General features: G+C 41.4%; 1 protein-coding gene across 1 annotated transcript; it reads right to left on the minus strand.

The window, feature by feature from the left end:
- Nucleotides 1–6,393: 6,393 nt before the first annotated feature.
- Nucleotides 6,394–11,556, minus strand: LOC129772998 (uncharacterized). Its single transcript, XM_055776544.1, has one exon. It carries the CDS (start codon nucleotides 11,554–11,556, stop codon nucleotides 6,394–6,396), a length of 5,163 nt encoding a protein of 1,720 aa, XP_055632519.1.
- Between the last annotated feature and the right edge of the window lie 243 nt (nucleotides 11,557–11,799).

An 11,799-nucleotide genomic window follows, 5' to 3' on the forward strand; every position in this document is an offset into this window, starting at 1 on the left:
TCTCCGTAGAGAATTCGATACTCAGCTTGAGAGCCCACGTGAACAGGTTGTTCAGGGTATCTTGCAAGGATTTTAGTTAGATTGGTTAGATTTCTAGTTAGACAATCATCCATATCATTGACGTAAAAACTATACAAGAGGGGGCTTACATTTAAGCTTTGGTTGGAGAGATTTTGGGTGCGCTGTACATTTATCAACGAACATGACCACCTTTGAGGAGAAAGAGATATAAGTATGATACATTCCCATTACACATAATTCCCGAATCAATACCTTTCTATTTTCTTCGGAAAATCTTTCGTCAAGTTGCATAATCCATTTCTCAAAAAGAATAGAGGTCATCCAGGCCTTGGTGTTACTCTCGTATATCACTGGTAATGATTTCTTCTTTTTGAAACACCGTGGGTTTTTACTCTTTCCAATGACCAGCAATGGTAGTTTATCGCTTCCGTCCATGTTGGTTGCACACATGACTGTCAGACGTTGTTTCGAATATTTTCCTCCGTGGCAAGTTTCTGATCGAAATGCAAATGTTTTGTCTGGCAAACATTTGTAGAAAAGTCCTGTTTCGTCTGCATTGTAGATATCACGTGCATCATACTCGGCGATTACACTGGGTAGGGTTTGCGAAATCCAGTTGTCCGTTACACTGAGATCTACACTGGCACTCTCGCCACATAGCTTCCGAAATGTCATCTTTTGCCGTTTTAAAAATTTACTTAGCCATCCAGAACTTCCTTTAAAATTGGGAATTCCCAGTTTCTGGGCAAATTCGCAAGCCTTCTCCCGAAGAATAGAACCTGAGAGAGGTAAATTATTCTCTCTGGCTTGATTGACAAAAATTTCCATTGACCGTTCCAGCTTCTCGTTCCCAACCAACCTTATACGCTTTTTGTCCACATTCAATTTTCCCATCCGATGCCATTTTTCCTTTTGCTTGAATAGTGTTGACACCGTACTTTGTGCAATACTGAAATCTTTTGCAACTTCAGACACCTTTCGCCCATACTTTTCGACCTGCTCGATGATGCTCAAACGTTGCGCTATGGTTAGCGTTTTAATCGTTCGCTTGGAAGGTTTTCCCTGGTTTTCCATACTTGAAAAAAAAAATCCTTGATAATACGAACACTTCGTCTTCACTTTCAAGAGCAATTGAAATGACAGCTAGAAACGCACAAAAACAAGTACGCGAAAATCAATCGAGTTAGCAAGGTAAAAACCCATGGACAAATGAAACAAAGCCCATCGAGTAAGAGAGGCATCGAGTAAGGGAGGTATCGAGTTAGGGAGAGAAGAATGCATGTAAAATCAAAGGTGCCATGAAATTCATCGAGTTAGGGAAAATATCGAGTTACAGAACATCGAGTAAGGGAGAGTTGACTGTATAACATTTATCCGAATTCCAATTCTAACTATATCTATATATACCGTTCTGAATCATATTTCGGACACTTAAGGCGTTTGATGCAGAAAACAGATCTATACTTTAAGCATGGGAATTATTTGGTTGATATTTTGAATAAATTAGTTCAATATGCTTTCATGCTTTCTACTTTGGATGAAAACATCAAAAATTATCGAATAAAAATGTTTTCCAATCGAAGCGAATCAGAATAAAACTTCGGACACTATTTATTAGGAAAATCGAATTTCAGACACTGTTTGCATCTGTTTGCATAACGGTTCCTTGTGGTTTAGAGCTCAATTTCTAATTCTGTACAATTACTAATGCAATAAAATGATCAAACACGAAAAAAGTGAAGTGTTCGGGTATTCTGGTTATTTTTTAAGGTATATTTGAAGATGTATTTTCCATTTCTTGAGTGGATGAATAATGATTATTACGTTGTTGGCAGCTGGAAGCGTAGATGTTGACTGAAAATCGGTACCTTGATGGGGGTATCGGTTCTGAAGCAATGGCGTTTCGCAGAACGAATTCCAAAGAATATTTTGAAACTATAGGGCAACACCTAAAGCCTTACATAGGGGTTTTGAATTTAGAAAAATTTCCAAAATGGCTAAATTGGTCGATTTGTTCCTGAGATATCGATACTAACAGCTGAAAAAACATGGTTTCGAGAAAAATGCGTTTAAAAATTCGTACAAAAATACTGCATCCCTTACGGTTATCTCATACTTGTGGCTGTAACATTCCAACAAAATTGAACATCGAAAAATCGATTCGGGACAAAATTTCTGAGGGTATAAGCTTTCCAAAAATGCGAAAAAAGAAAAATCGATTTTTTCGATCTTTCGTGCTCACGCTAAGCGAACGGTAAACACAAACGATAATTTGTAGTGCTGTCAGACTTTCGCCTACTATGTTATAATTCAACAGTAATTCTCTTATAAAATGATAATGTAACCAAGGGGATCATCGAAAGAATCAATGATAAGAATCAGTGATATTAATTTTATAGTTATATCATCAGGGCATTAAGTATTTTAAGATATTATTACAAAGTGTCCGAAATATGAAGCTGTCCGAAATATAATTCATGACGGTATTATAACGCAATACGAAAAAAGCGGCGTTACGTGGCATATTTTTCAAAGTAGTGAAAATTGAAATAGTCTTATTTTAATACTAGCTGACCCGACGAATTTCGTCCCGCCCAAAATAGATTTTTGATTTGAATACTTTCAAACATCCAAATTTTCTTACTAAGTGAACGTTAGTGAGTCCAATCACTGAACTCTTCATAGATTGGTTACTCTTTGACCCTTTACAATTTTCTTTTACTATAAATTGTCTAGTACTTCTACAAAAAATCATCCTTATAATATAAAATTATTTTCAGACACAATTCTCGTTCAAGATTCTTCATGCATTTGGAAATAATATGTTTCTCCGTTGCATGGAATACATGTTTGATACAGAGAATATTACAAAACAAAGACAGCTCAAATCGGACCATTCTTTCCTCGGGTTTAGGGCACACCAACACATTTGGTCTTCCATTTTTGTTTATATAGATAGAAGATATATGAATGCGTTATTCCGTCTGAAAATCCTTTTCCGCTTTCGAACAAAAATCAATTTCGCTAGCTTCAACATCAAATGGACTAACAACGCTTAGCTAATTGTAGAACATATGGGAATTTAATTTTTCGAATTTTCCGATTTTTCTCTCCACTATATTGATCTACGAGAAGAGACGAATACAACGAAATATAGATGACTCAAATTGAACCATTCCTTCCTCGGGTTTTGCGCCTACCAACACATTTGGCCTTCCATTTTTATTTATAGATATAAGATATGGAAATGCGTTATTTCGCCTGAAAATCCATTTCCACTTACGAACAAAGATCAATTTCGATAGCGCAAACATCGAATGTACTAACAACGCTTATTATGATGTAATTTTCGAACATGTGGGAATTCAATGCTCCGAATTTTCCGACCTTCCTTCAGGATTTGCCGAAAATTTTGCGATTTTTCTCTCCTCTATATTGAACTACGGGAAGAGACGAATACAACAAAATACAGGAGGCTAAAATCGGACCATCCCTTCTCAGGTTTTTCCGCTAACCAACAGATTTTGCCTTACATTTTTATTTATATAGATTTATTAAATTAATATTTGTAGATAAATGATGGGCTTCTAGATACAATTAGAGACATTACCTATACATTTTGATTACGCTAGCCTTACATATAGCCTAGAGCTGTCAATTCCAAGCATTCGGGAATATAATTTATAGCATTGGATATTAAGACTCATACATCCTAGAAATAATTTTTGTTTATTAAACATTGAAATTAGAAGAATAATTATTGAACTGTAAATTCCACTCAATTTTTACGACATGTTCACCATAGTGAATATTTTTAAATATAAAAAAAAAGTGTATGTGTGAGGTGCTATTCACACTAGCGAGAATTGAGACCAATGAGAACTAGCTATAGAATTACAAAAAGACGGAATGAACTATTCTACAATACTTTAAACTTATTCAATCGAAGGTAGTAGAATTACTGTGTACGAGTACTGTTATATAAATTTGCTAGATTTTTTCGAATGTTACACAATCCTGAATATATTTGTGAAATCTCCTTATGATAAAAAAACTCGAAAAATGCAAAATCAGCGTTCAAAAATAGTACGGAAGGAATAAATGCGAGAAAACAGTTCATGTTTTAAAATAGCAGCACATATTAACACGTATACATTACACCTATTTTTTCTGGCGAATTGTCTTAACATTCATGTTTTGGATTTCTTTAAATTAGAATAACCCGATACATTTTCTTCAAAATGTTCCAATGTTCATGTTTATGGCTTCCACAGAGGATACATCAAGAATTGGGCTATTCCCAACACCTTAGAAGTGGTTAGCGTCTCACATTATCATGCCGGGTGTTCGGGTTCGATTCCCGTTCTGGTCGAGGGATTTTTCGTCAAAGAAATTTCCTTCGACTTGCACTGTGGTCACGCGTATTCGAGAGCCTGCCCCTCGGAATACATTCAAGGCGTGTTATTTGGCTCAAGAAATCTCAACTTAGTATTAGCAAATGACGCTAGTTAGTAATTACGTTGAGACAGCAAAAGTTCCACAGGGAACGTTAAAGCCATTCAAGCTAACTATTTCAGTATTTATTCAAAGATTAAATTGAACATGCAAAAATCAAACTTTTTGAGATTTAACAACTGTTTTTCTGGTCCACATCAGTTAAACGAAGTTAACAAAATGAAAATTTTAGGTGTTTCATTCACTTCGAGCTTCAAAACTATGATAACAGAAAATTCTGATGACATTATTAATAAACTGAAATACGCCATAAAAATTCACTCTAGAAGAAATTTGAATTTGTTTCAAAAAGTTCATATTCTTAATTGCTATATTTTATCTAAAATTTGGTATGTTGCTCAAATATTCCCGGCTGATAATAAACAAATTGCACAAATTCGAAGAATTTGCCAGAAATTCATTTTCAATACAATGATTTTCAAGGTTCAATTGCAGCAACTATATCTGGATGTAGAAAATGGAGGCTTATCCTTGATCGATGTGGAAAATAAAATGAAAGCTTTGTTCTTTAAATCGTAGTTTTCATGCAAAATGATCAGCAAGTTGACAAGTACATGATGGCACAAAAATCTAACCAACTACTAACACGCAACACTCGTGAATGGATAAAATTGGCAGAGGAAAAAAGGAAATATACAAGATCTAACACATGTAGTTTTATATATAAAAGCTTGATATATGAACTGAAAATCGTTCCGAGGATAGAATTAGAATTGCCAAGTCTTGAATGGGAGGTTATTTGGAAGAATATGCACCAGAGTTTCTTATCCACAAGTGGAAAAAATACCCTATTTATAGTTCTTAATGACATTGTACCATGTAAAAATAAATTGTTTCGTCATTTTATACGTGGGACAGTCTCTCAACTTTGTGATATCTGTGGAACCGTAGATTCATCCATGCATCGCATAAAAAAGTGTACAATATCCAAAATTATTTGGAACTGGGTATTATATATAATCAATGAAAAAATGAGGATAAGAATTTGTGACCCAGAAGAAATGATTGTTAAAAAAATTAATGGCAAATCAACTAGCGAAAAGGCAGCTCTATGGCTATGCACAGAAGCTATTGCTTATAATTTGATATATTTTGAATCTGGTTCAATGTACCATTTCCGCAAAACCATAAGAGAAAAAAGATGGAACAGCCAATTATTGTTTAGAAAGCACTTCGAAAATGACTTGAATGTTTGTTAATTTAGTATAAGATAGTGTTTACGCCAGTACTTCTGGCTATGCCGAATTTCACTTTCCGACGGAGAAAACGTTAACCGGACAGCTTATAATTTCCTTCTTCCGAATTTAAATTTGCAAAAGATAGCGAGACTTTACTCTACGATGGTTTATTAACTAATGAAGCTCTGTACATTACGTGCCCTATTTATATGATACACGCTCTAGTGAATTCTATTGTGGATGGTATCTTTGCTCGGGTTGTTCTAGAATGTTCGCTATAAACAATAGACCTTATATTATAGCAATAGAATTTTTCTATCCCTGTCTGATACCTTTCTAGAAAAGTCAGTTTGTTCTCTGGTGAATTGTTATTGTTTGGACATCGCTTTTGAGGTAAGTTGATTGTTTGAAATAATACCTTTGATTTCCAATTTACTTTTCAGGTAATTGTGTACCATTTGGAGCTCTTGGACAAAACTGAGGTAAGTAACAATTCATTTAAATAGCTAATCCTTATTGTTGTTTTTTTTCAGATGAGCTGTGTTTTGTGTTTAGTTTAGTGTTTTCAAGTGTAATTATTTTGTTGTGAATAAAGTGTGAAAAATTAACTTGTGTTTTTTTTTCCTGATTTGAGTTCCGCCTTGGCTCGGGCCGGAACATTCCGCCCACTAAAATTGGGTCAATTTTCCTGTTGAAGTGGTAGCTTACTGAGATTGTGGACTGATTGAACGATTTCGCTGTCTCTCATCTTTAGCGTAACCAGTCGCGGCTTTCCATCTGGTGCGTGTTTCAGCTGCAGAACTCTTCCGAGTGCCCACTGCTGTGTGGGTAGTTTCTGCCGTCGAACGAGAACCAAATCACCTATTTGCAGATTGTTACTTGGTTGATGCCACTTATTTTTGCGTTGCAATTCGGGAAGGTATTCGCGACTCCAGCGATCCCAAAAGTGTTTCCGTAGCTCATGCAAATATTTGTAGCGTACTTCGTAGCTTTTATCGGCTGTTGGGATGTACTCGCTATGATTGGGTGCTGTGAGTGGTCGTCCAATGATGAAGTGTGCGGGCGTCAATGGTTGCAGGTCATTTGGATCGCTCGATGCTGGTGATATGGGACGTGAGTTTAAAATGGCTTCGATGTCCGCTAACAATGTGCTGAATTCTTCGAACGTTAGTTTTGCGTTACCGGTAATGATTTTTAGGTGTCGTTTCGCTGATTTTATCGCTGCCTCCCAAAGACCACCCATGTGTGGCGATGCTGGCGCGTTGAAATGCCATTGCGTACCACCCATCGATAGATAGTTGGCGACCTGAGTGTTGTGTTCGTCCGAAGCTCTTCTTTTGTACCATTCTCGAATTTCTCTCGCAGCACCCACAAAGTTTGTTCCGTTGTCACTGTGGATGTGACCACAGTGACCTCTGCGAGCGATGAATCGCCGAAGCGCAGCCAAGAAAGCTCTTGTAGATAAGCTGCTTACAGCTTCTAAGTGGACTGCTCGCGTCGTAAAGCATACAAAAACGCAGATGTAGCCTTTGGTTGTTGGTGAGCCAGGTCCACGTCTCTGAATCAGGGTGATGGGTCCACCGTAGTCCAATCCGCATATGTAGAATGGCGGGGCAGCTTCCAGACGTTGTGGTGGGAGCTGACCCATTATTTGTTCCAGCATTCCCCGATTAGGATTAGCCTTGAAACAAGGAATGCATTTCCATACAACATTCCGTGCTGCTCTTCGTCCTTGTGGAATCCAAAAGCACCTTCGAATGCTTGCTAACAGTGCTTCCGGTCCAAGATGGTGATTGCTGAGATGTTCGTGCCGCAGGATCAGTTCGGTCAAAGTACTTTTTGCTGGCAAAAGTATTGGATGCTTACAGTCGTAATTGATGTTTGACCGTGCCAGCCTGCCGCCCACCCTGAGAAGGCTGCCATCTAGGAATGGAGTTAGCGGCCATAGTTTGCTGCTATTTGGAAGTGCTTTTCCAGCTGTTAATGCTGCAATTTCGCCTGGATAGTATTGATGCTGGACATGGCGAACAAGTATATCTCGCGCTGTGTGCAATTCAGTTGGCTGCAGTGGCCCGATTCTCCTGTCTGTTCGGTTTCGTTGGCAGTTGGTGCCGAAGCGAAGAATCCAGGCAGTTACTCGTATCAGCCGTATGTAGGAAGAGTACCGGCTGAGCATTCCGTCTAGCAATGAATTGAACTCGATGACGTGCGTTGAAGTCACTGCTGACTGTCTCCTTTCCTTGTCGATGAGGCGCTGCACTGTTGAGGGCAGATTGTCTGGCTGGAGTTCGAATGTGTCCTCGGGCCTCCAAGTAGGACCACTCCACCATAAAGGAGTGCTCGCTAGTGACATAGGGGTGGCCCCACGGCTCAGTAGATCGGCCGGATTTTCGTCCGTGGGAATGTGTCTCCAGTTCACTGCGGATAATGTCGAGTTGATCTCTGCTACGCGGTTGGCCACAAATGTCTTCCATCTGGCTGGGTCTCCTGCTATCCACGCTAAAGTTGTCATGGAGTCACTCCAGGCTGTCGTCTGATGGATGGTCATTCGTAACGTTGACTTTACCGTTTTGATGAGTCGTGCTAGTAGCGTAGCTGCGCAGAGTTCTAACCTCGGTATTGTTGGGCGATTGATAGGTGTCACCTTTGATTTGGAGCAAAGCAGGCGCGAGCTGACGTTGCCCACTTCGTCCACGGCTCTCAGGTATAACACTGCACCATATGCTGTCTCCGATGCGTCGCAGTATCCATGAAGGTACACCCGCCGTAGAAAATCGATGGATAGGCAGCGACGAGGGATTTTAATGTGCCATGTCTCTTGCAGATGTGCCAGGTAAGAACGCCAACGGACATTGTATAGTTCTGGTAATGGATCCGACCAGTCGATGTCGAGTTTCCAGAGCTCCTGCATGAAGGTTTTGGCAACGATTACAATAGGTCCAATCAGACCTAGCGGGTCGAATATTTTCGCGATAGTCGACAGCACTTCACGTTTCATGTAGTGTGTTTGAGTTGCGTTGCAGTTTACGGAGAAAGAAAATAGATCTTCGCTGACGTGCCATCTCACTCCAAGAGTCTTCAGCGATGCTTCCGGGGCGAAGTGATGCGTAGACAACGAAGCTCGTTCTGCAACCGGGATGTCTTTGAGTACTGCCGGATCATTTGTCGCCCATTTTCGCATAGTAAAACCACCTCGTCTCAACAAATGTGTCATCTGTCTGCGCGTCTCGATAGCTTCTCGGACAGAGGATGCACCAGACAGAAGATCATCGACGTAAAAATCGCTGATTCCCTTCTTGGCCAGTGGAAACGAGTCGCCGTCGTCCACCGCAAGTTGTTTCAATGCTCTAGTTGCCAAGAACGGTGCGCAAGACAAGCCGAAAATTACCGTTCGCATCCCGAACTCTGTCATAGGGCGACCTGGTTCTTGCCACAGCATCCGGATGAGCTGAGAGTCCTCTTCTGTTACACGAACTTGGAGATACATTTTCTCGATATCTCCAATAAGTGCAATTCGATGTAGACGGAAGTTCAGCAGGATGTTGTACAGACTTTCTTGTACCACTGGACCTGTCATTAGCAAGTCGTTCAGGGTGAAACCGTTCGATGACTTGAGTGACCCGTTGAATACCACTCGAAGCTTTGTCGTACTGCTTTCTTCCTTCAACACTGCGTGGTGAGGCAAAAATATGGTAGGGTTGTGACTCGGCCCCGCTGGCATTGGTTCGATGTGTCGAGCAGCAATGAGTTCCCCGACGTAGTCTTCATACAGCTGTTGATGTTCTGGATTGTTGTTCAGTCTCCTTTTCAATGCGTGATATTGTCGCAACGCCGAATATCTAGTGTCGCCTATGTTGGATGGATCCTTGCGAAATGGCAGCTTCACCACGTAGCGTCCACTTGAGTCTCGCGTAGTATATGCTTGGAAGTGATCTTCACACAACTGCTCTTCGACGGTCAAGCGTGTGGTCGGCTTGAAATCCTCCAGCTCCCAGAATTTGGCGACTAGCTGATTAAGATTTCCAGGTTCTTCTGGCGCTTCTACTCGTGTAGAAAAGTTTGAAGAGGTAGGATTTAGTCTTTCCTCTGGTATATGAAATCCTGCTACGATCCAGCCTAGTTTGGTTCTTTGCAGGATTGGTTGTGATGGTCCCAGTGAAATCCGTTCCGGTTCAAGCAGGTGGTAATACATGCTGGCACCAATGAGTAGGTCGATGTTACCGGGAATGTGGAATCGCTCGTCCGCAAGCGCGAGATCTGCTAGACTACCCCATTGAGTGATGTTCACCGCTTGATGTGGGATAGGTTCGGAGATTTTGTCGAGGATAGCACACTCCGTCTGCTGCCGGAAGTCGGAATTACGTGACTGGATTGTCACCGATACGGCTTCGTGGATTCTGGTCGCTAGTCCAGAGATTCCTCTAAGTGGTAGATTGATGTGACGTCTGTCCAGGCCCAACTTCTTGGACAAGTCGGTGGTTATGAAGCACGCTTGTGAACCGGAATCCAGTAGAGCCCTGGCTGGACAGAGATTTCCTGAAGCATCCAGCACATTCACGATAGCGGTTGCGAGGAATACAGAACAGAATGCGTCGTTGTACGATAGATGGTTCCTCACTTCACCGGGAATTTGTGCTGGTGTATGTCTTCGATCCTCATGGAGGAGTGTATGATGTCGCTGATTGCACTGCTTACACGTACCGTATGAGCAGCCGGTAGTCCCGTGACCTTCACGAAGGCAGTTCTCACATCGACCAAGACGTTTAACCCAATCAATGCGATCGGCCACGGATAAGTTGTTGAATCGTCTGCAGCAGAAAAGTCTATGTTGACCCTCGCCGCAAACTGCACAAATGGGTTTCGCCACCCTGTTCGTCGCAGCAAGACTGGTACTGCGAGGTGAGGTTCGTGATGCTGACCGATTTGCAGGTTGAGATGATGAGCCACGAGAGGTTTCCAGCGTATAAACTCGTTGTTCCACGAATTCTAGGAAAGCCGTCAGCGTCGGAATAGTTTCCATCATGGTCGCTCGAGTGTGCCACTGGTGACGGGTGTCAGTGTCCAGCTTCGCTTGTAGCAAGTGCACCAACCAGCAGTCCCGATCCTCTCGTTGTATGGCTTGAAGAGCACGTCGGACGTCGTCTGCTGTATCGTGCAAGCGTGCCAGGTTGCTTGCAGAAACAACGGTGAAAGAAGGAATATCGAGGAATCGTTGAATGTGATGACTTATAATTTGATCTTGCCGATCGAAACGCCTTTTCAAAACCTCCAACGCTCCTTCGTAGTTGCGGTCTTCGATCTTGATGTGTCTCAAGAGAGCGGCTGCTCGCCCGGAAGTGTACGTCTTCAGATACACCAACTTCTGTGCCTTTGTGAGCCGCGTGTTTTGGTCAACAGAACTCTTGAAGAGATCAAAGAACGATGTCCATTCGCCATAGTCGCCCGAAAAGATGGGTAGAATGCCCTTTGGTAGTTGCAATTCGGGAACCACGGGAGTTATCGATGATTCTTGAGATGATGTATTGGTGTTCGATGTAGCCGTAGACGCTTCGTTTCGATTGTTGATCAGACGCTTGAACTGGAGAAGTGTTGCTCTCGTCCGGTTGTAGCTTGTCTCGATCGACCTTTCGTATTCCAGATGTTCTTCTAAGTCTTCGTCCACGCAATGTTCGAGAATTTTGTCGTGAACTGTCCTGAAGTCCTGCCAGAGCTCTCGTAGGCTATCCAGTTCTACGTCTAGATCTTCCACACAAGCCGTTGCAATTTGCATTGCTTGGACTCGAGAAGTGACGTAGCCTAGACGTCCTTCGATAGCTGAACGCCGCAGTTGCAGTTTCTCCATCTTCGTGTTGTCCTCAGTGTCCACGGATCCTGTCTACAGCGCCAAATGTTTACGCCAGTACTTCTGGCTATGCCGAATTTCACTTTCCGACGGAGAAAACGTTAACCGGACAGCTTATAATTTCCTTCTTCCGAATTTAAATTTGCAAAAGATAGCGAGACTTTACTCTACGATGGTTTATTAACTAATGAAGCTCTGTACATTACGTGCCCTATTTATATGATACACGCTCTAGTGAATTCT

The sequence above is a fragment of the Toxorhynchites rutilus genome, chromosome 3, assembly GCF_029784135.1.
Source record: "Toxorhynchites rutilus septentrionalis strain SRP chromosome 3, ASM2978413v1, whole genome shotgun sequence".
NCBI lineage: Eukaryota > Metazoa > Arthropoda > Insecta > Diptera > Culicidae > Toxorhynchites > Toxorhynchites rutilus.

Coding starts and splice junctions, on each gene's coding strand:
- LOC129772998 (XM_055776544.1), bottom strand. CDS start 11,556: ATGGAGAAACTGCAACTGCGGCGTTCAGCTATCGAAGGACGTCTAGGC.